This window comes from Ammospiza nelsoni, chromosome 2 (assembly GCF_027579445.1).
Source record: "Ammospiza nelsoni isolate bAmmNel1 chromosome 2, bAmmNel1.pri, whole genome shotgun sequence".
NCBI lineage: Eukaryota > Metazoa > Chordata > Aves > Passeriformes > Passerellidae > Ammospiza > Ammospiza nelsoni.
In genome coordinates, this window is record NC_080634.1 from 6,513,241 (window position 1) to 6,538,378 (window position 25,138).

At 36.9% G+C, this 25,138-nt stretch overlaps 1 protein-coding gene across 3 annotated transcripts in view; it reads right to left on the reverse strand.

The window, feature by feature from the left end:
• CADM2 (cell adhesion molecule 2) overlaps positions 1 to 25,138 on the reverse strand; it is a 571,723-nt gene that overhangs the window by 70,728 nt on the left and 475,857 nt on the right. For all 3 annotated transcript variants that reach the window (XM_059493329.1, XM_059493330.1, XM_059493328.1), the window contains one exon: positions 11,670 to 11,760. In XM_059493329.1, the coding sequence (XP_059349312.1) occupies positions 11,670 to 11,760 (91 nt within the window). The remainder of the gene's footprint in view (positions 1 to 11,669; positions 11,761 to 25,138) is intronic.

The following is a 25,138-nucleotide window of genomic DNA, read 5'->3' on the forward strand; positions in this document are numbered from 1 at the left end:
CAGAAATAAAAGAGAAAAAAATAGCAGAAAGAGCTTCAGCACCACTGATTTTAAATGCTTTGCATTTTCATGTTACAAGATTAAGGTACATTTTTTAAGATAGCCTGGTTTACATAGTTATGCTGAAGTGCCACATAGAGATAATGGTTGGGACTGCAAAAAAAAAAAGAAGCAGGCAGTAACTGCTGTCACACCACATTTTCAGGTCCTTTTTCATTATGTCTGTTGTCATATCCTCAATTCCAGCTGAGGTATGAAGGGTATATAATGGAATTAATGAGCAAATATTATTACGAGGGTTTTTTTCCCCCTTTGACAAATCCTGATTTTCAACTGCTTAGATATTTCAGGCTGCCACACTGATGGATGTTCACATGCCTAATTTGCACTGTTTTGAATTTGCCTTCACTGTGTCCCAACATTCACAAGAAACTTTGTTATTACAATAAGCTGAGAAATCCCATCTAAGAAACGCCAGCTGCGCTTTCTGAGTTAAGGTCAAATGCTTGCTGGCATGAGAATCAAAGAGGAAAATGAAGAGTGGCTGATTCATTTCCGCTTTTTCCATTAAGTAAACAGTTGAAAATCTCATTCACAGTTATTTGCTTGTCCAAATACTACTTGTTTGAAATCATTTGCTGTTGATGTAAGACAAAGGGAAGCCTCATTAAACTAAAATTCCTTCCTGTGCTTGAGGTGCAGTGACAAACCCAGAGAGCTGATAAAAGCACCAGTGCTGCATCTTGGATGACAAGCAAGGACTTCAGAACCAACCCTCATTAACCAAGGTATGCACTTCTTGAATGTAAGAACATCATGAAGTCTGGGAGATGAAGCAAAATATCTTCTTTTCACCAGATAAGAAACCATTAATAACTAGCCACAGCAATGACATTTCTAAGATCTTCTGTTGAATTATGTCCTCTCAGCAAGTAAATATTTGTTGCTATACACAACAGTTTATAGGAGCACCACAGGAATGAAAATATACCATAAAATTTTTGTACCTCAGTTATTTTTTCACCATTGTCAAAAAAAGCTGATGTTGAAGCACATTGTATTGAACCATAATGAATAATAAAATGTTTTATGTTTTCAAGATAATGTAACAATAACCTAACAATAATACACTGTGAACTCACAAGTATTTGTATTTCATAGCTAAGTTCTATACCATGGTTTGTGTCAATTTCTTTTGCATTTAAAAATAACTTCTGAAATGGTAATACAATAAAGGGAAAAAGAGACAAGCATTATTTACTTAGAGAAGTTTGTTTTCTTTTCCCAGATGTGTTATTATCTCCAGACAAAGGGGAGTGCTTTAGTTCACACAAACTTCTCTCACACAGAAAATTATTCATTAGTACCTTCATGGTAATAATTTTAGCACTGTAAAGGAGATATCCTCAAGCTCTCCATGGGCTCCAGCTCCATTAGCTTCTAGTCCCAGCAAGCCACAACAGCCTATGTTCAGTGCTTAGCAGAGAAGCAGCAGCTGTACTGAGTCAGACAAAAAGTTCAGCTAGCCCAGTCCCTTATCTCCAACACCAGGGAGAAGCAGATGTCTAGGGAACAGGCCAAGCACAGATCTCAGGCATTTCTGATACCAAGCACAGTTTAAAAATACTCTGCAAACCTCAAGGACTTGCCTTTTCGTGAACTTAGGCAGTTTTCCCTTGAATTACTGCAAATTTTCACCATCTGTCATATCCATCGACCAGAAATTCCCAAAGTTTACCAGTCATTTTATGAAAAATTATGTCCTTGCTTGGCAACAAAGCTGGTTCTTATTAGTTTGACTTACACTTAAACATTGCTATTTGTAGAGAGAATGAACTAGCAGTCCTTAACAACTACCTCTGTACCATTTACAATTTTGGAAAGATCTGCAATGTTTCCCTTCTATACCAAATAGGCTGCCACAAGGTGAATTTTATGGGTTCTTCAAGAATGGTTTAAAAAATGTTTATCAAATGGACTTTTCCCTCTGAAAAGGGAATTAAAACCCCTTTTTTTTTTTTTTTTTTTTTTTTAATTCAGATGTCTCCTACTTCTAGTCCTTTTTATAAATTTTAGGATTTGAGATGTCAGTTCTACGGATTGTGGGATCTCTGCTGAAGCCTTGTTGTCCTGACCCAGCCAGGTGGTGTTAAGCATTAAGTTTCCAGTCACAGTTCATAATTCATCAATCTCATCCTTGAATTCCCTTTGAATGCTGGGGTAAAACCTTCTGGTCCTGCTGACTTCCTACTGCTCATTCTGCCTGTTTGTTCCATAACCACCTCCACAGCCCATTTAAATCTTGCTGGTGAGCACCTGAGAAAAGAGGGAATCAGTCTTTGATGTACCCAGTTTCCTCTGCCACAGAAAACATGGATGTAGCAAATCCATCTGGCTTCTCTGTAAACCTTGATTCTCAGTTAAAAATGTACTGAGAATCTTTCAGTTATTTAATTTTAAAAACTCCAGCTTTTACTTTCAAGTTTCTTTTCTAGCTATTTCTTTAATATTCCTGGGTTTTTTGGTGGTTTGCCTTACTGAATTTTTGTATTTAATCTGCCAAGATCTAAGAATCTTCACTTTCCTTTGGAAAACAATTTCAGCTTTTCAAATTATAGCTTTTGCCCTTATTATTACTTTGATTTCTCTTCTGTTTAGCCTCACCAACAACTTCTTCTCAAGGGATTCTGCTAGGTGATATGTATTGACCCTGTGGTTCAAAACTCTTATTTTTCTAACATAGTCCTCAGGCTGCCTGGAAAGATTTAATTCTCTTAGTTGCCCCTTATAACTCCTTTTTAACAAGATTCTTCACAATTATGTAGTTCCCCTTTTTGATGTTGATTACCATATAATTGCTAAGACTTTATTTTTTGCCTCTAGGTGCAAACAGCAAATAAATACTTTTTAAAGAATGAGCTGAATGAAAATTATGCTGAGAGCTCCCTCTGTGTGTCCCCCCTTTGGAAGATTCTAGAAATTGTGTATACAAGGTAGAAAGGTAGGTTAGGAATATTTGAGGGCAATAGAAAGTAAAAACAAAACAAAAAACAAACAAAACCCCCCACAAACAAACAAATCCAACAAAATATCATCATCAAAAAGCAATAGTAAGTAGAAATACTGATCTGACTCCCACTTACCTCCCTCCTACCACAGGGTCTCACAGTCCCTCCCCCCAGCACTTCTTAACCCTTGGTAAACCTTTACAATTCCATCTTAAAAGTGACCAATACAATTCCATCTTAAAAGTGACCAATCCACTGTTCCTAAGCAGGAATAAACCAACACAATGGAATGAGGTGATCCAGGTGCAGGAGCAGGGGTTGTCCTGCAGCCCCTGGAGGAAAATACTCTGCAGCAGCATTTTCCTGTGCAAGACTGCAAATCTCAGACTCAGTCTTTGCTCAGCTCTTAAATAATGTAAGTTTTGGAGACAGTTTACCTTAGTGCTTAGAACAGTATGAATGTGGAAATTTTCAACCAGCCAAATTCAGGTCTGAGAAATCTCCAAGATCTTCCTCGCAATGCAAAGACTAGCTCAGCCAAACAATGAATAATTTGCTAGTCTAATAATAAATTAACCCAATCTATTATGTCTCTTACCTGTTTACTGTCATGCCTGTCAGAACCACAAACACTTTTATCTTGTTATCTCCATATTTTCTGAGATTCTGCTGATCAAAGAGCAGTGTTAAGCTCCTCTAGAAGGAGGGTGCTTTATCCTGCTAGCTTACACCACATACATGTTCTCAAGGTATTCTGCTGTTGTAAATGTGGGGTAAAACACAGATATTCAATGAGCAGGTGCTCCCTGTGACATTAGGTGGTTCCGCATAGCATCTGCTACACAAATTCCTGAATTGTGAAACATAATCAGTATAACCAGCATGATTTACACTGAAAGTTATACTAATGTGCATTTTTGTGTTCTACTGCTAGTAGTTGATACAAAAACTTGATAATTTTATGTGCAACTGTAGCTAAACCCTTGTCTACAGAATCTAAGTATCTAAAAGGCCAAATGTCAGATCCTTTCCCAAAACTTCTTTCTCATGTTTCAACTTGCAGTCTAGTACTTAGAATTACCTGCTCTGTATTTCAATTTTATCTATTATTTTATCCCACAGGCCTTTTATATTTTAGCATGTGTTTCCACCTGAGAGCAAGGAAAAGAATTATTTCAAAAGCCATACACATGCAAAATGGATTTAACGAGCACTAAAAATGCTGCGTGCAGTTGTTTTTCATACTGTACTTTCTGCACTTTTATGGGTAAACACTGCAAAAAAGGGATGCTTAAAAAAGAGGAATAGCAATTATTGAATTGAGCCTATTAAGCAATGTGATCATTTTACAGAACACTAAAGGGGTAGTTCTTAAGCACTGCAGGAGGCTTTATTGTAAAGTGTAATTTTCAGACAGCCACTAATGCTCCCACCTGCTTCTTTTTGTGTCACACTTTTTATAACACCAATTTCCCTGCTTTCTGCAAAATACTGGGGGAAAGAAAAATTACAAAAAAGTGTTGAATATCCCAGCTGTGAAGAGAAGCTCCCAGAAGGACAAGATGTTTAATACAAAATGAAATTTAATCTATTGAATATACATACTGTATCTCAGCAAAAATGTTACCTGCTTCATAATATGTTATCTACTACATCATGGCATAATTCTACAGTGGAGGTATAACATCAATGAAATATTGGTGTAGAAAGTCTAAAGTAGAATATTCACACAATCCTTTAAAATAACTGCCTTTACCTTCAAAGACAAACTACCTGTGTGGAAAGTTTCACCAAGTAGATTTCTCCCTACAATTCATGTGATATTCTTCACAAGATTTTAGAACATTTTACTGAAAATGAGCACTCATTAAATATAATGTATAATAGATGTGCATTAATCAAGGCAGGAGATATTAGCATGAACTCCTTCAAAAGGACAATAATTCAAAAATTGGTCAACATTTCTCTGTGGTTAATAATAACCACAGGAAACAGAGTGGTTAACCTCAGCTGACATGGGATGTATCACATCAGATCAAATTTACAGGAGGCTGAGTTTGAGTTAACAAACACCTACTCAAACACAGTAAGTTCCTTTTGGAGAAATAGAAGCTCACACTTCTCCGACCAGGAAAAAAAAAAAAAACATACAGACAGCCTAAATGGGATAAAGATACAGAGATCAAAAAGAAATCTTAAAAAAAATAATTCCAAGTAAGAACATTTCAAGAAAATATAACAAGAGCAAGGAGACAGGCAGCACAGAGATACCAGTGGTATTTGCAGAAGATAGGCTCTATCTAACTGCTGAACAAGCCAAATTCAAAGAAAGACAACTTGGAATGGACAGAAAGCAAGACAAAGGACTAGGAGAGCCTGAGCTATCCTGAGAGCTGTTCCCAGTGACAAGGAACACAGGGCTGAGAACTGTGAGGAGGGTTTCTTCTCCAAGTCTGTATCCACAGATACAATACCCTGTCCTATACATTCAAGCATGTATTTACAGAACCTTGCCCAAAGCTGTGTGTGAAATGTGTCCCTGGAAACTTCACTGGAAACTCAGCAATCTGGAGGTATAAATTAGATAAAGATATTTCAGCTAATGCTAGTTCTGAGAACAAGGCAGAGATCATCAGGGAGGCCCCTGGTTAGTTAAATGCACAGTAGTTTTGTTCAAAACCATCCACCTTTCTGCTAAGACAAAGAGCTAAACATAAAACAGTGAAACTCTAGTACCTAGTAACTAAATTCACCTCCCCCCCTTTTTTTTTCCACTTACTTGATTTCACTTGTAGATGGTCCTTTCCAGAGAAACCAGAGAGTCTTAAATTCAGGATTTCTTATGTACAAATGTGTGTGAAGCTTAAGGGAGAAATACTTTGATACCACATTCATGTTTTACAAGAGTAATATTTCATCGTGGATATGGACAAATCCATCCAATTTTCCAAATCATTAATATTTATTGATACTGCCTGAACTTCCAGTTTGAGCTGTGGATTCATTCTGCACAGTGATTTATAAACACAGAAACATGGATGCTTTTCCAGATTCATTATGATAATTCACATAGGCAGAATTGATACCAGCATTCCTTTCTAGGCTGCTAGGTACTCATGGCACAAACCCAGATAGCAGTGAATAAAATCTAGGTAGAAAATGAGATAATTTCTTACAGAACCTGCATCTCACCAGCCAGAGAGGCCAGGAAGTGCAACATAAAAACAGGACAGAAGAGACTGTCCATGGACAAAAGGCTGGCCATCAGAGGGTAAACCTGCCATTAGGATGCAGTTTCAAAGCAATATTGGCAAACTGCTCACACCAAAACATTAATGGCTGAATGTCAAGTGGGCTTCCACAATTTTCTGCCCCAGATTCTGATTTCACTCTCAAGTACAGGTTTGTAGGCATGCTAAGAACTCACTGTTAGAACTCAAACCAAGGATGAGCTATCTCCTGAGTGGGATGCTGTGTCACTCCAAAAAAGTCTTGGGAACATAGGGACTGTGATCAATGTGAGACATTAAATATACACCATCTATTTGTCAATTTTGAACTTGGGACTTTTTGCTGCTTCAGTTCCCAGCCGTAAATCTGAGGTAAGTGAATAATCTAATCATGTAAAGGTGTGGTCAAAAATAAACATTTAAATATTTGCTAAGTTTTTAGATACTATGGAAAATTAAAAAAAAATAAATCCAAAAAACAAAAATACATATGAACAGTATGAAGGAACTCTAATTCTCTCTTCTGAGGGTATATGTCAAATAAGACATACAGATAATTCATAGCTACCATTCATAATAACTGTTTCATTGAAGGAATCAAGAGTCCTCTTCAAAGGAAGAGGATCCTATCACAGTTTTCAGGAAGAAAATCATTATCATGTTTGGTTTTGGTTGTGCTTTTCTCTATAACTTTCATGAGCTCACAAATGAAGGATACCTATGTGAGTTTTCTGAAGTAAAAATCTTCCCTATTTATCTCAAACAAGGCCAAATATTGACTTTAAATTAGTCAACCAACTGTGCTATGATTCCCCTGAGGTGCATGGAATGGAAAGACATTTCTCTAAAGCACACAGGAGACAGCTAACTTTCTCTTTGTTTCCTGTGCCCTAATTATCCCATTATATTTTGACGTCCTTTCTCCTGACTTAAAAAACTCACATATTCCATGCATGCTTTGATGAGAGTACTGACTAAGGATATGAAATATCGAACCTTTCTTTCATTATGGGTCAGTTTTTGAATTTACTTTTAGGGCAGTTTTGAGTCACTAGACTATATTGTTAAGACACAACAGTGTATAGAAGTTACAGCTTGCAATAAGAAAACATTGGCTTTTAAACAATTTTGTAAGCATGGATGACTGTAAATGATAATTTTGTTCTTTACTTTCTATATTTTTTACAGCTGCCTCATGTTTATTTTAAAATACTCAAAATACTGTCAGGCAATATGATTTCAGAAAAGTCTAGACATTACATAAAAAGGATGTCTAGGATTTCTGAAGTTTAATTACATTTCCTTCTTTGGAAAATAAACAAAGTCTCAGTAAAACTATATTATGCTATAAGAAGAAATAAATTAAGATGCAACAACATCTTACATATATATTAGGCAAGCTCATTGATTAAAATATTACAGACTGACAGCTGTCCAGGGATCCAGCCAAAAACAATGGAAAAGAAAGCAGTGCTAAGAATTGAAATGGGAAGAGATTCAATTTGGTTTGAAAGTACACAAAAGTACCTCCAAAAAAGGAATGCTGCTGAATAGTCACATTAAGTACAGAGGGTCTTGACCTTGGCTATGCAGAGAAATGACTAAATACATTTCTACCTGTAATTTGGAGAAAACAAAAAAAGCCCAAAACACAACAACCCTGGACATCAATATTAACAAAATTGTCAACAGCGTGAAGAAACCAGCGACTGAGTCTTGCAAAAGGAAAGACTAAGCTAACAAAAATACACATACTCAAAGTTTTCCAAAAGAAAACTCTTACTTTTTTTATGCCAACTGTGCATTTATTAATTGGACAAAATCCTCACAAATGCTATATCTCAAGATCTCTTACAATATTGCACATAATAGGGTATACTCCTAGAGTGAGTCATGTTTATCTGTAGTAAACTGATGAATATATTTCCTTTTTTCCTTTGCGTTAACATAAAATTTTAACTGAAAATGTCACAGATTTATCCATACAATATTCCAAACACCAGCCTTCTGCTGCTGTTTCTCAGAGCTGATGCCTGAAGTGCTACACAACAGGGTGAGAACATCACCAAATACACGTGGCCTGCCTCTGCAAAGCCCCCACAGAACAGGCAGGCAGGAAGCCTGGCCTGCTCCTTTTATTGGTATCATCCCACTTCCACAGCAGCAGCACAGTGGTTACCCAAAAGAAGGTCATTTTCAGCTCCTGCCTCAAAGTAACAGAAATTAGCACAGGGTCTGACTGGAGCCAGAGCTGCCCTCATCCTCCCCGTGATGAGCAGAGAGGTAAAACAGCACAGTTACAGAATTAGTGCAGCCTGTCTTACACCCTCTTATGTTGCCTCACTGAATCACAATTCCATCTTCCTCTCCACCTCTCTCCCATGCCCCCAGCTTCTCCCCCTTAGCCCACTCTCAGCATCCCTGTTCCAACGTTGGGATCTCTTTACCAAGACCATGAACCCATCCACAGCAAGTGGGAACCCCAGAGGCTGGGATAATCCCAGCCCACCTCACATGCTGTGACAGCTGATGCTGCTGACATCCAAGGGTCTGAAGACATTTTTTCTCCTGTCCAAAGTCATGGCTAATGACTGGACAAGAAAAATTCTATACCCTAAACTGTGAAAACTCAGCAGGGCGCTAGATCTACCCCTTAATACAGTTGTTCTTCGTAGTTGTTCTCTGTCTCTCTGCTGTATCCCTGAAGGACGCTGTTTCAGCAAGAGATGCAGAGTGCAGTGGATTTCCCAGGCATTTGGTTTCAGCAAGTGTTCCCTCCCATTTCCTGCTACAGGACTGTAAGTTAGGAAGGGCTTTCCCTCAGGACTGTTGTCGATTGGAAACACAGCGTCGAGGTAACAGTGGTGTGTGTGGTTTGAGGGACAGAATCCCCTTGCAGGAAGGTGATCCACCTTTCAGGGTGATGAGCTCTAAGATGGTGTATGATGCTGCAAGTATCGTACTTATGATGGCGCATGAGCTCTCTGATGCTGTAAGCACATTCCAGCTTTAGCCTCATCCTGCTTTTCCCCTTTGGAAAAGAATTCCTCAGCAGCAGCTATCACTATTATCAATGTCACCACAGCCACCACCTGACTTCACCCCTTCTAAGTTTTCATCTCAAATGCCACTTGGAAGCTTGTGAAAATTGCTCTGGGATGCAAGAGAAATGCACCTCTAAGTAAGTGGTTATTTACTGCTGCCTGCAGGAAGCAGGAGAGACTGTGCCATAAAGTATCCAGAAATTAACCCACGGTGTGCAAACGGCTGTGAAGGACCACGGCTGGCCCTGAGCTCTCCATGTAGCCCACAATTCATCACTTCCCTTGCGACACTGACATACCTGGGCTCAGTGGACCTCTCCAATTCCTCTCTCTCTCCCAGCCACAGGTACTCACAATGCAGGTTGGGAGCATGACATTCCTGTTTCTCAAGCTAAGCCACTGCAAACTGCTCCCAGGAGGATGCCTATTTATTACTGGCCCTGTGCCATGAAAGACTGACCTAATGAAGCAATACAGAGCAGCTGAAGTTGGCAGTGCCTGTGGCCTGGACAATTAGAGGTGCATTTATTGGCAAAATATTTGTGCCCCAAAGGCTACCACATACAGGTCCCCTGTCTTGATAATTCTGTCATGTGGAGATTTTTTTTTTTCTTGCCCTTTCAAAACCAGATGTAAGTTTTGCATTTGAATCATTTAAGGACAGAACACAGCTTTAATTAAAATAAATAAACAAAACAGTAATACTTTAATTGAAGCTCTCTTTAATTACTAAGTTATAACTAGTGCCTCCTAATATTTAAAGTATGTCCAGAATATAATGCATACCAAATAGAAAATATTGTGTATGCCAAGGTATCTCACTTTTACTCCTCTGATTCTTTCCCTGATCTTGCTGTGAGTGTGGAACTGAGTGGGCCTAGAATGTCTCAAGCCTATTAGCCAAAAAAGACCACTTCATCTGTTAAGTCATAAGGAAAATACTGAGATAAGAAAAATGCTAAATATCACCCAGCCAATGGTGCACTCAGTGCAATCAGTGCTGACCTCTTTCCTAAAATTAAGCACTTGCACATCTTCAGCAGATTTTGAAAATAAGGGGGAAACAGACTCTATCTCTTCATGCTCAGGGGAATGTTCAAGGGATATGAGATAAAAGGATAACTCCTTCTCCTTCTGGTATATTATAAAAGCAAGAGAGGGCTCACAATGGATTTTTGTGTTACTGACAGAAGTATTTTTCTCAGAAACACACACCCAAATGCATCAGAAGTACACAGGTACAGAAAAGACCAATTACATGGAGCATCAGGTCAGACTAATTAGATGGACTTCCAGGGTTTTGGTCTCAAGCAGGGAAGAAGCATGATCAAGGTGCTCACCCAGCCAAGATATGGATGAAGGAGTTGCTTTAAAATGATGCAGGCACATAATATTAATAAAAAAGTACCTATGGAGTTTAAATTATGCCAGACATAACTCAGAGCTTTTGAAAACAGAAATTTTGGACTTAAATGCCTTACTTGCTCTAAATCTGACTTCAGGTTCCTACATAAAGCAATTCCATTAAGTCACTAAAGTTACACCAGGGAGAAGTTCAACCATAAGTGACATGATTTTTGTCATGCAATTTACACCTTTTCTAGGTTCTAAATATTATTCCACTACCATTTTCAAGACCATTCGAAATCTGTGTATCATCACAACACTATATATTGATCTTTTGATCAGAAGGTCAATATTTAGAAACTTGATTCATAATGACTTAATAGTAAGCAAATGGATTATTGATATATATATATTTATGAGTAAATATATAACAGCTCCTCTGAGCAGTTAACTGTTTCCAAGAGTCAAGTCTATTTAAGTAGTAGATTCTGTGCAAGGGTTAACCTCTGCACATTTGTCTCTAAAGATATTAATAGTAAAAGATGTTAATTCCCAAGGAAAACAATTTACATTCTTAAAGCAGGCTACACCTTTCCAAATCCTGGTAGGAACAGGCAGCCAACTTGCACATATAATTAAAATTCAAATTCCCCTGTAAATGGCAGCCAAAGTTCAATATATTTTTTTCTGAGGCTGGTTGATGTAGGAAGATTTTCATGAGATGTTTTCTCCTCTATCATCAATTTAATGATGTAAACAGAGATAGATTAAACCTGCACACCTTTCAGGTTGATATACCTGACAGGAAAAAAAATAAATCTCACAGCTGCAATTCTTCCTGAAAACTCAAATAGATGACAAAGTAAAAGAACAATCTTCTATAGACACTTAATGAAGACAGGCTTCAAGGGGTTTTCTATACCAGAGAGTACTTTACACCCCAGGAGGAGACAAAGCCAGTAGATTTCTGCAGCTGAGGATTGCAGTCACAGCAGAATAAGTAAAATAACAAAAACCATATTACTTGTTAAATCACTTACACTGGTTTTCCTTTGGATTCACAAGTCAAAATTATAGATTGTCCTTCTTCAGGCCATGAATTGGAAGAAATGATTTTAACTAAAGGTGTATCTAGGAAGAAAAAAATAGACAACTTGTTGATATACACAAAAAAGATTTATTATCTAAGAGTACATTCTTCTCTATTTACAACAGACTAAACCCCAGATTTAATTTACACTTGGAGACAGTTCATATGGAGCCTTCTGCAATTTTCCAGGAAGGCAATAAAAATGACCAATGTAACTAAACCAGTAACTTTTTATATCCCTAGGACTCACAGATAGAAAGCATGTGTATACTAAGAGAAAACTATATCTTATTTCTGTATTTGATGCAAATACTCCATATGACTATCCAAAAGTCTGATATCTAACAACAAAATAAAGAAAAAAAACCATCTAGGATGAATAACAAGTACTCCATGCAATTGTTTGCCTATTTTTAGGCTGATATGATGGAATGCTGCTATTAGAGGAATGAATGCAATAGTGTACATTTGAATAAGAACCCTTTTGTTGTTGCAGAAGCTTGAAAGTCATAATAAGAAAGATACAATGGGCTTTCAGATAAAATACCTTGTTACAGACATTTTACAGGATATTATTTCTGAAATGCAATAAAGCTGCCCCTAAACCATAACAATCTTAAACAGAATTTGCAAAGAGAATGTTTCAAATATCTGCAAAAAAGCACTACAGAAGAATCTGCAATCTGTCCAAGGTGATTGGACTAGTTTTATAGTTTTAATTGCAAAAAGATACACAATAAAGCTACTGTGAATTCATGCCAAAGAAAGCATTTGAAGTAGGTCTTTAACTTTTAAAATATTTGCCACCTGGCTTGCAAGAATATATTTTCATAGTCAACATATGACTTAGAGGGCCACCTTTATAAAGAACAAAAAAAAAAGATTATAAATAAAGGACTGTAACACATTTTTTCCTTAGGAAGAGGAAAAACAAAGTTCATTGTCACAGCGGAAAAAAAAATCAGATCGAATAGAAGCATTTCTATTTCTCCTCATGGTTTCTTTGTCTATAGCTTCCTAATACAAACCCCTTTATCCTGCAAATCTAGGATACCTAAGTTTTGTCTCACTAAATTTGCAGTTGCTATTATCCTTAGCAGTGACATCAGTGATGTCCTGTCATTAAGCAAATGTGAGAGAGCATGAAAATATGACCCCACAAAATCAACGAGAAAAAAATATACTGTAACAATATAGCTTCTTACTGAGATGCCAATAGTCATGCTGAACCCTAAATGACATCTGAACAATTAAAATGATGGAAAAAAATTCTGACTTTTGATTTTTTATTTTCACACACCACAGAGTAACAGCACAAGACAAGAAGAGGGAAAGGCTTAGTGCAGACTCTCTGTAATTTCACTGAAAGTATTTTCAGCATCATTCAGCTTTCCAGAACAGCTGCTCTAACCTTACACCAGTAGCAAATCTGTTCCACAAGTTCTTATTTTTAAGGACCCTGCAAACCATTATGCAGGTGACTAATCCTTTGGAGGCCAGGCTGGCTTTTGCTTCATTTTTAGCACATGCTTAAGGCACTGACCTCAAGTGCCTTAATAAATCAGGGCATCAAGTACTTCTGTGATTTCAGTGCTGCTGTTGAAGATGAATAAATTACTCTCTTGACTATACATGGAACCAGAGGAGCAAATTAGTATCAGATAGGAATACATGAACAATTTAACTGAGGGAGGGAGGGAGGGAGACAGACAACTAATGCAATGAGATCAAGAGGTTTCCAGAGAAATATGAAAAAGAGCAAAACTTTGATGGAAGTAATCCTGACAGCCACAGATGAAGGAAGAAATTAAAGGGCCATCTAGCTATTATTCCTGGCTTAAATATTTTAAAAAAATTATCAGCATTTTATGCAATACTGTAAATGACCCAAATAAAATTGAAGAGAGGATTTCAGACAATTAAGCTTTCATCTGCATGGATCAATGCAGTGCTGCTTGCCCCTGCTTGAAGTTCCCATTCCTACTTTAATCCACCAGGCAGCTCTCTGTTCTCCACACACTTCTAAATGGAGCTTACTAACACAGAAAGGTCTTATATTTATGTTTTCACCCTCTAAGGCACAACAAAGGGGTGTAGGAAATTCATTCCCTAGTGGTTTTCCCTGCTAATTGACTTAAACAGTAACTGCTTGTTTCTCTAAAGCAGGAAACACGGGGTTTAATTCAATATATAATTTTTAAGTAAGACAACAATGGAAAATTTTTGCATTTTATTAATGATTCTTTTTCAAAAACTAGATATTCTATTTTGAGTGCTTTATTCTCAGTATTACTATTTCTATTTTTTATTTTTAGGCCATGTTTGATTTTGGTCCAGAATTACAGTGTACATTTAAAAAGGAAAAAATTTTAAGATAAACCTGCCCTCTATCTTCACATTCATACCAATAATTTAAACGAAATCTTCAGAACTGAATCAAAACTAACCTAAATATCTTATTTTTACAAAGATGATAGAACCCTGCTGACTGGTGCTTTTCCAGAACACAAGATGCTATTACAAAACACTACCTCCCACTGCGACTCTCATTTTGGAAGAACTTAAAAAGTATAAATGTACTCTATCAATACTGTGAGTTTTGACCTGTCACATTTAAAATATTAATCATAACAACTGGAATATCACATGATCTCAAGCAAACACCAACATTAGAAAACAGCCTAAAGAAAGAAAATCAAGAACTGTAATACAGAAAGAGTTGATTTCTTTTCAGATATGTTTATAAGCTTGTTATAAATAATGTAGCTATATATTAAAAAAATCTTATTCTACAACAAGAAAAAAAGGAGTAGAGTCAAGAGTAATGTGGGTCAGATCTTTTCCTCCTTCTCTAAACTCAGTAGAAAAAAAACAATGTGTACAAAGCTGAACTTACCTGAACTTTAATAACTTGCACATTTTTTAGTATTTAGCCCAGCAATTTCATGAAAATAAAATACCATGGGCCAGTATTCAAAGCAAAATTCCTCTGAACAAGGGAGTGGTGACTACATTTTCTTTACAATATCCACAAATATGTCCTTATCCTGAGTTCTAAGAATATTATGGAGGAGATAAGCATTCCAAAAAGAGTAAGATTTGGGAAAGTCCAGTTCTATAAAAAAACCAGTGCTTTATGTGGGTGTAAGCACCACAGCAAGTTTTCTCAGTAAAAGGGACACAATGCTTTCAGGTACCCAGTGGCTTATATAGTTACATCCATGGCCCTCCAGTCTTTAGTTTGAGTCATGAGGTACTTATGAGCTGCAACTGGTTGCTACCACCAGCCTGAACTGAGGTTCAAACATGTCTTTACATATCTGCTACCCTCCATGAGCACAGAATCTGCTAGTTTGTTTCTGGCCATACCAACTACAGATAAGAATTATGACATGGCACATTTTTTTTTTGTATAACCTGTCATCATTCAGCAGACCAAAGGCAAAAGTTCCACTGAGTGATTCTGCTTCATCCATCTTTCTGGGATTTGGGCTCATCTCATCTCGCAAGCCTGGGAAACCCATTCCAGAGCTTTGGGAAGATTTATCTATTTTTGATCAGGCTATGTCAGCTTCAGCAACATACAAAATCAGTAAACATATGTGGAAAATTGATACCAGCTTATACCAGTAAAAATCTGATCTGATACATGAAGAAATTAAACACTTCAACACTTGACTTTTATTTTACTTTTAGTAGCAACTAATGGCAACATTCATACCTTGTGGAACTGCATAACTGCCTGATTTAATCTCTTTGAAGCTATTTTCAAAATAAAGGTGGTTCTCATCAGTCACTAGACCTTTGCTCTTAAAAAGATCTATGCTTAAAGGTGTGTTTACTTTCAGAATGTACTTGTTGCTTTTACACTGCTTGAAATAAAAGAGACTTCAGTATATATTTATATTATTTTATCACCAAGCCCTTATAAGGTTACATGCAGGATTAAATTCCTTCACATAAACTTACTCATATAAAGTAATCACAAGAAAGCTGCTGGAAAAAATCCCTCATGATAAGTTATGTTATACTTCATGTGCAAACCCTCGACAAACACAGTGTAAAAATGCAAACCTGAATTCATAAAAGCAAATAAATTTGCTAGGATTGTAAAACAGGCCAACAACAGAATCAAACAATTAATCTCTACTAGTTTCTTCTTAGTGCCATGATACTAAAAGTGGAATTTGGCCTGTTTTTCATATGTATCTTCAGAAGTCCTTGGTCCCATCAGTTCTAAGCAAAACCTTTCACGGAACTCACAGCTCTGGCTGGATCACTAAATCAAACTATAATCCTTTGCATTCTAAGGTATTAATCAGCAACAGGTGTGTAGGAATAAGCACATGAAAAATCATTTTGTCAGACAAAGGGGTAGCATTACCATGAGGTTATGATAGGAACACAGGTTATGATCCTGTTTTATCAAATAATCCCTCCCTAATGTAATCATCTTCAGTCAATGCAAGTACAATCCCAGAAACAGAAAATAAGACCACCTTTCTTCTTGGGCAGATGACTAGGAATATTCATAATCTTTTAGTCATCAGAATTCCAAGAGTGCTGCAAATGCACTCCAAAGAACCATGCAGCAGTCTTTCCTCCAGGTAATTTTAATATATGTATTACTTTAGCTGCAATATAAACTCCTTGCCCCTAGATTTCTCTACACATTCTGTTAAAAGGTAAATCTCAGCCTCCATTGGGGTTCCAGTGAAAGGAGGATTAACAGAAAAAGTCTTAGTGGTTCTCCTCTGCAGAAATTTACACAGGAATATTATATCAGATGTACAGATTCAAGTCAGGGTTCCTAATTTGCAAATTTTTCTGCTGAGTTATAGATTAAAAAAAAAAGGAAATAAATGCAATAATTTACTATGAAGTTTAAGCTTAGCACCCCAAATATCTTCCAATGTGGCTGAAAACAGAACAGACAAGTTCACCTCCTTCTTTTCCTTTACAAGGGTAGAATTACTAATCCCAAGGGTCCTGTACTTCAGCAGTCTACATTTAAGAGGTCTGCTCTACCTCCATGACTCAGGAAGCCACTTCTACACTCCCTCACTTAGACATAATTTGATTTTTGTGAGAAGTGCTAATCAATCCATCAAGATCAGTTATTAGACCCCATGCAGTGATTTATGAGTAAAAGAGGTTACTTACTCCACTGAGTACTGAAGTGCTCACTCTATGTTGATCAGATTCAGCAAACTACTTATTGGCAGTAATTTAGAGATTAGATCAGTCAGCCTTTGGAGTTCATGGATTAAGATTTTGGTCTGGTTCAGAGTGCAAGGACCTCTCATGCAGTAGCAGAGGTCAGCCAGGAATGCCAAGGTCTCCCTTCCAGACAGATTTAAAACTAAGATTTCACTTTGAATCTGAAAAGGCTCTTTTTCCTACCTATTTCCTAGTTTGGATAAATCAGGATATTCTGACACATTAAAAAAAACAAACCTAGGTATTAGAAATTTTTTAGCCCAATACACATCATGAGTTAGAATTCCTCAAGCAATTCAGTACTGTGCAAATTACCTCTATTTACATTCACTGCAAACATAACATGGAATATATCCTTCATTTAATACTTAGAAAAGTTTTCTGGAGCCAGATTAGGATACTTATGAAAAGAAAAACTCATAAAACTTTAAAATTCCCCACCTTTTTCCTAGAAATGTGTCAATCTGCAGCATCTTTGGTACATTCATTCTTGGGCTTCACAAGCAAAACAATTACTTAATTTTTTTTTAAGTACTTTTTGATCTGGTGGCCTCAGAGTAGCTTTCTTATGTTTCAAAGATGACAACATTTTTGAATGCTTAAATAAGAATTTTTTAAAAAATAAATTAAGTAAATGTAAACATAATGCCATAAGCAGATCTTAGATATTATACTAATACCAACATAAACTTAGGAAAACACTGTCCAAACTGGTAACAAATATATATTCAGCTAGGACAATTATATTTCCACACTTATTTCATAAAAAGTGCAATAAATAAACCTGTTTATTGCATGAAGTCTGTGATTCCTACTTCCCAAGGTAAAATGGCATCACAGAAGGTGTGGTTTCTTCCACATTTCAATTAAAATCTCCTGTAGTATTATCCATTTAGGGTCTCACATGCTATACAGTAATTTTGCCAAATGTTTGGATCTTTTTGTACATGTTTAGCATGATTTTCTCAAGATTAATGCAATCCAATAATTAATATTTAAAACCAAAAGACTGTATTTACTGTTTAAGTAATAATCAATTCATAAAGTAGTATTTGTCTCAACTTTTAGTTTTGGATAGGTTGGTTCACATCATTTTAAGGAAATGGGTGATGGTGGTGGATTAGTCAACCCAGGACACAGTGTCAAGCAGAAATCACATTTCTCTTGACTTCCTCTGTTTTTCCCTCACCAAATAAAGCATTTTTTTCTGGTTTGTAGAATATTTAAAGACCTGGCATAGAAAAAAATTACCCATTTGGTGACAGTAACATATAATGTTTAATATATACAAGGTGCATAGAGAAAGATAAATCTTTTCAATTATTTTAGTGTATGAGTGTTTGGGGTTCAAAAAGAAAAATCCATTGGTCAGGTTCTTTCCTGTATGCATGGCACACAGCAGTGTGATATATGCTGCCTAAATCTCTTTTTGTTAAAACATGAGGGATTCTGTGCTTATTTTCTCTTTCTTTTTGCCACAATGTCCTATTTAGCCTTGAAATTTGTAGCAAAAAGGGCTAAACCTTGTGAAAACTGTAGAAAAAAGGAGGCACAGCTGGTCAAACATTTGCATGTGATGAACAAAAACTTAACAGCTCTACACAACATAGCTCTACAACAAACACATTAAACCTCCAAAATAAGGCTCTTCTAACTGATTAGTTTCCAGGCAGCCAAATTGTCAGGTGTCTATCTCAAAACCAGGGCAGAAACAATCTTGTCCCTAATTGTGTCATAAATAATTGAAAGCAGCTCATTAACATCATTTGACCCAAGCCTCTGCTGGAATACTTTGCTTCTGATGCATCTTTCCTTTAAAAGTGACTCTCTCTCTGTAGTTTATGTTATGAATGTCTCTCAAGCTGCAGCAAGAAGCTGTTTGTTGGAATGAAACCTGTGATCCTTGCTGGACTTGCTGTTTGAGTGCAAATTAAGTTAACAGCAAAAGGAAAGACACAGGAGAGGTCCAGGGAGGGGCAAACACTTCGCTGGCTGCGTTTGTCAGGGGAAGCAAGCGCTTACAATACATCAGGCTGTGCTACAAGTGTTACTTACACTCCTCCTGCTAAAAGCACTGATACCACCTCCTTATTTCATCTTTTAGGATGATGAGTAGATGGTTTTAATTACCTTTTGTCACTAGAAATTTTCTCCTATACTCAATGATTTAAAAAGCCTTAAAAGCACTGCTAGTAAGAAAAGGCCTTGTTTAAAAACTTAGCAGAGCACTGGATCCAACAGGGTGGAATATGATGAAGGATCCATTCAGGAAGAAAGCTGTGCTTGTGTGACAGAGCAGCTCTTCCCACTGTGACCACTGAGCATCCCATGGATGCCAGGTTTTACCTTCCTGGACCCTAACAACACAGGGAACATGTCTTATTAATTACTTGCCAGTTCAGGATACACTCAGCTGAGCTCCAGGCAGCCCTGATAAAACACATAGACCTTCTCTGTGGTGTAACATCCATGTCATGGTTATCCTTTTCCTGCCAGGTCATCTGGCAAGGAAAGGGATAACCCCCACCTTCCTCCCATTACCCACTGACTATTTCCAGAATACTCCAAGCTCTGAATTAATCACTTAATCTTGTGCAGCAGCACCTGCTGCCTGGATCTATAATACTCAGATTTACCATGCTATTTTTAATAAATATATTTACCTTGTTGTTGTTTTTAGATTTGAACACAAACCACCATTTTCTATTTGTACCAGATTGCAAGTTACTATAACTGGTTCATTACAACACATTTTTCTCCTTTCAGGTTTAGCTAAATTATGAGCTACCAACAGCATGTCTTTACTTCATGGTTTTATTTTATGACTGCAAACCTTCTGAATACTGAAAAGCTTTCATAAATTTCTCAGATATTTTAGTGTGGCGGTTCACAACAACAGTTCTGGTGCTATCATTTTAAAAAATGTTATAAAAATCTAACAGTCTGATAATAAAAGATTATTGCTGCCTGGTAATAAATGGCTGCCAGATGATAAGATTTTAAAAGTTTTCCTGAGAGACTAATTCATTTATTGTCTACCCATGTTTGTCTGTTTTTCTTCAAAATGCATGTTTGTGAAATCTATTTATGTCACAGCCTTCTACATTTTTCATTGCGTTTTTTCTCTCTCTTATATCTTTGGAACCTTTCCATCATTTCCAGATGCAAAGGTAAAATAGGCAGATACCTCTGAAAATGATGATATATCTACTTTCTAAATTAATTAGCACTGGAGTGAGCACAGGCAAGTTTCAGGAACTTTTTTTTTCCTTCAGAAACCATGAGATTATAATTTTCATACATGGATAGCAATTACAAAGCTCAATGAAAATTCTGTAGTCCTATATAATTTCATTCCTATTTCTAAAAAAATGTAAGAAAAGAAGTTTAGGAAAGAAGAGACTTTAAAAGTAAATTCCAAGGACAAACCACTCCAGCATGCACAAAAATAAGCATCAGATTGGATATCCTAAATGAGACGAGAAAGAGGAGAGAGGAGCACTTTAATCAGTTCTGTGCAAGTGCTCACCATTTTAATAGCTTTTACACTCACCAGCTGTGCATCCTACAGCTGTGAATCAGCATTTCCACAAATTTGGATAATTTTGTAAATGGCAAGCAGCATGGCTTCTGTCTGTGCACTGCTGCCTTGAATAAGCAAGGTGCACAGTGCCTTGCTAACTTCACCAAAGTAGCCTGGTAGATGCAGGAAGTTTGATACTCTGCTTCAGAAAAAAATGAATAACTCATTGCTTAAATAGATGAGAGAAAAAAATCAATATTATGTATCTGAAAATTATTCAATTAGTAATATTTGTGGGTGAGTCAATATCATTCAAGCAATTGTGCCATTGCAATGGCATTTAATTTCAATAAAAGTATTCAACAACACTGTGAAATTAAGCCTTATGATAGTACTTCAATACTTAGGTTTGACAGAAGTGAATACTTGGTACCATATCCAAATGGATATTCCAATGTTTTCTTTTTGTACTCCTTGAAAACTGCTTTACAGTTAAGCAGGACAGAAACAGCATATGGTCCCTTTGTTACCTGAGATTCTTTGATGAATTCTGTTGTGTCATCCTTAATCTCATCTGGTTTATTTTAAAATTATGTTTGTTGTACAAAAGAGTAATAACAGCTTGTAACAGAAGAGTGTAAATGCACTCTCCTGGATGCAAAACAAGAAAGTTGATGCCAATGTGGGGGAAAAGAAAGATTGATCAGTCGAATACTCCGTCCTGACACTCATATTACATGAATGCCTCAATTTGAGCACCAACCTGGCAGGAAACCATTTAGGTTACTAATTCTGTGGGCACTGATTATGTGGTACTTTGTTAAACACATCCATTGGACTTGTTTCAGCACCTCACCTGCTGCTCATGCCAGGCTCCTTCCCCACAATTACTGAAACACAATAAAGGATGTGAAATGTGCTAGTACATAACATGTGGCTTGGGGTTTTGGGAGGGGGAAAAGAAGCTGGAAGTACAACACCAAAGCTCACGGTTTCCCCCTGCACCACTTCAAATGTTTACAGCTTTACCCTGCCTTTGTCACGTAATGTGTTCTTTGATCATTCTTACCTACTCTGTGCTTGGCCTTCACACAGGCAGAGAAATGTGAACACATCAGTAGCCTGCTGAATTTAGTGGAGGACAGAGTGGCCCTGTCACCCCAGTTCTGAGTGTGTGCCACACACCTCCATGGGGATAGCACCAGACAACAGCCACTCCCCTTTACATGGCTTCGCAGAATGGGTCACTGGTTTCTGAATTATGCAATAAGTCCCATACACACATGAATGATTTGGTAGAAACAATATTTTCTTTGCAAATTACTTCTGTTTTCTCCAGTGACTGCAAGTGATGAAGTTTGTTTTTACAACTTTCATCGTGTTTAATTATTTTTGTCATGCCGCTTTTTCAGAGTAAACAGTAAAATCTGTTTCATTTAGCATCTCCATTGCCTTATACTGTGTTCTCTCAAACTTAATTATGTTTTATCTCACTTTGGCTGTTAAGAGAAGGAAAAAAAGAAAAGACAAAGAAAAGACTTCTGCCTAAACCACATTATAAAAAAATGCTGAACTTTAAGAGAGTGCATGACCTTTCAGTGTAATTTTATCTTCTGCTTTCTCAGATTCTTTTGTTTAAAGTCTTCATTGTTCTGTTATGTCTGACTTAAATTATCTTGAATATGGTTTAAGAACTTTAGAACATCCAGAACTGTTGGAGGAATTAAATGAGAGCTCTGGATGCTCGGCATTTCCAAATATCTCTTCAGTCCTTTCTCTGACATTCATATCAGATATTAGACACTATAAACATTTAGTCTATACACAAATAACTAAGCAGTAGCATCAGGAAATGAAAATTTTATTTTCTTGAAAATATTCATTCCACCCTCGTGAATGGCAAACTGCTCTTCCTTGGGAGGTTCTGGTAATGATCTCTACATTTGTTTTTTATCTTTTCCTCCAGAGTGTCTCACCTGCTTGCTAGTCTTTCCTACTTTTAATATTGTTAAACCCTCCCCCCCAAACTGCCTTTAAAACCCTCTGGAGCCCTCTCTTAGTCACACAACAGGCACATGGAATATCCTCCTGCCCACACCAGATTTCAAAGTTTTTATGCAGAGTAGACAAGCTACCCTGTGGATTTTCTACATAAGATTTTACAGAGAAATAAATTAGATTATATTTCACTTGTAAACCATATTTGAACATAAACCTCCAGATGGTAAAGGTCAGGATTGTACATTAACCCTTTGAACTGGATATCCCCTTTGAAAGATGAAAGTTTGGCAGCAAATGGACTTACAAAAGTTTATGAATTATTTTGCATTTAAATAATGGATTTCTTATTTTCATCCATCATTAACCTAATTGATCTCATTTAAACATGCAAATTGTAGCAGTGAACTTTTCTGTTTGCAGATATCATCCTTCACTGTGTACAGTAACTATCCTTTAAGTTTCATTTGTTTCAAGCATTCACCAGTATGAAAAGTTTAATAAATGTAACTGTACTAATTAACAAAGTGCTTACATAATTATTGAGCTATATAATTAACATTTTACTTAATTTTCATTCAATATGAAGAGATGTAGAGTGCTGAAACTATAGCTTTTAAATTGCATTCTCATTATTACTGTTTTTATCTGCATCTGACACTGGTAAGTATAGAAAAATCCCTCCTTTAAGGGAGATAGACCAGCAGCTGGTCCTCAAAGTATTGTATTGAGATATATTTATTTTCCATATTAATATTCACAGGAACAAAACCCAAAACAAAAGCCCAACCTGTGCGGGTTGGTTGAGTATCACAACATGGGTGAGTCTTGGGTGGGAACCGGAATGTGTAAAAAGGATAAACTTATATGAGAGTCAACTGGAAGACACCAGAACTGTCTCCTTCTCAAGGTCACAGCATTCCAGCAGAACATCAGTGAAAGAGAAAAGCAGGAACACTGCTCAGAATCTCCTTTCAGATTCAGGGTCCCATTTCTGAAAACATCCAGCTCTTCCTGATGAGCTTCTGTCCAGGAACCTGAACAGCTCACAGGTTTTCACTGAAAGTGAAGGACATCCCTGCTTGCTCAGGCTTACAGAGATCATCTGTGATCAGAGGCTTTGTGAGAAACCAAGGTCCTGTCTGCACATCAGACAGAAAATACAGCCCCCTCTTTCTTCTTAAGCTGGAACAAAAGGTGGCTTTAATCAATAAGATCAAGCATCAAATATTGGCCTCCTTCCACAAGTTCCAGAGGTCTCTGAGGTATCACAGCCCTAAACCACTCAAATTATTCCATGATAAAATGGTTGTAGGAAGAGAGAAAATCATGCTAGTTTGAAAAAGAGAACTGCAAAGCCCTGGATGTGCAAATCTCAGGTGAGTTTTTTTTTTTTTTTGGTGACCCTAGGGAATTATGTGCCTGAAAAATCCAGGTCTTTTCACTGTATCAGAAGTTATATGAAAATTGTGTGGTTAAACATATTGGTGGAAGTCATCATCACACAGACATTTTCTCTCTTGGCAACATCAAAACACGTTTCAATTCTCAGAAGAATTGCAACTATTTTCACTCCTGATTCAACACACAGGCTATTTGTTTGAGTTCATCCAGTACTTTGGGGCAATGTTAAAAATAAAATCTAAGAAAAATTGAAAGGCTATGCTATGACACCTTAGTATCCTAGTTAATATAGCATTTTCTGACTCTGGGGATGCATCTCTTGCCAGATTGTCCATACAAAGATTGTGGCAGTGCGTAATCACACCAAATGTTAGCAGATTTTACTTCTAGCCAGTGTGTCTGTTGGGGTGCCACAGAGTATAATGAAGAGATGGTCACAAGCAAATGAGAACGACCAACAACTCCGTTGACTGATTAGAAACCAAAGAGATGAGCATCAGTGAAAGAAATTTCTTTTAAGTCTCAAATTTTCTTCACTTCAGAAAAACCTATCCTCTGCCTAGGGAGTAAAAGCTACTTCCAAAAAAAAAAAGGGAGATGTGCCCTTATTTCCAAATCATAGGTGTCACTTAACTCAGAGAAAGTTCTGGGAACATATACCACAAATCAAAAGAAAAAAAAAAAAAGGCAAATCAGAGGAGATATGCCAAAGTGCAAAAGCAATGTTGTTTTTTTAAGAACAAAATTGGGGGAAACAGCAAAAGTAAGTAAAGAGAAAGGAGCACATGAAGAGAAAATTAGAATCAGCTTTGAAAAGACAAATGGCCACCCAGCTTAAAGAAAATGAATGTGTGACACATATTTTACTCATTTACAGTACAGAAGGACCATATGTAGAGTACAGAGAAAAGTTTTCCTTTCCTCTCCTATTTTATCATAGCTAAGAAGTATTCCATTTTGTGTGCTTTTGCATGAGCACACATCTGCCCTATTTGAGCTACAAAAAGTCAGCAAGTTTGGGTAGAGACAGGCACCTTGAAGAGCCACTAACATATTTAACATGTCATTCAAGAACTGACCATTAAGACTTAAGGGAGAGAGGGTTTTTGTCTCTATATAGTGTTCTGATAGGCAGCTCTGAGTCTTTCAGGCATTCATCACAAACACAGAGTCTAGCACCCAACTATTCACGACTCTTTTCTTGCCTGTTTTTAGAATGCCTTAGTTCATGTAGTGCTATATGAAGGTGCAGTACATTATATATTACAATTAGT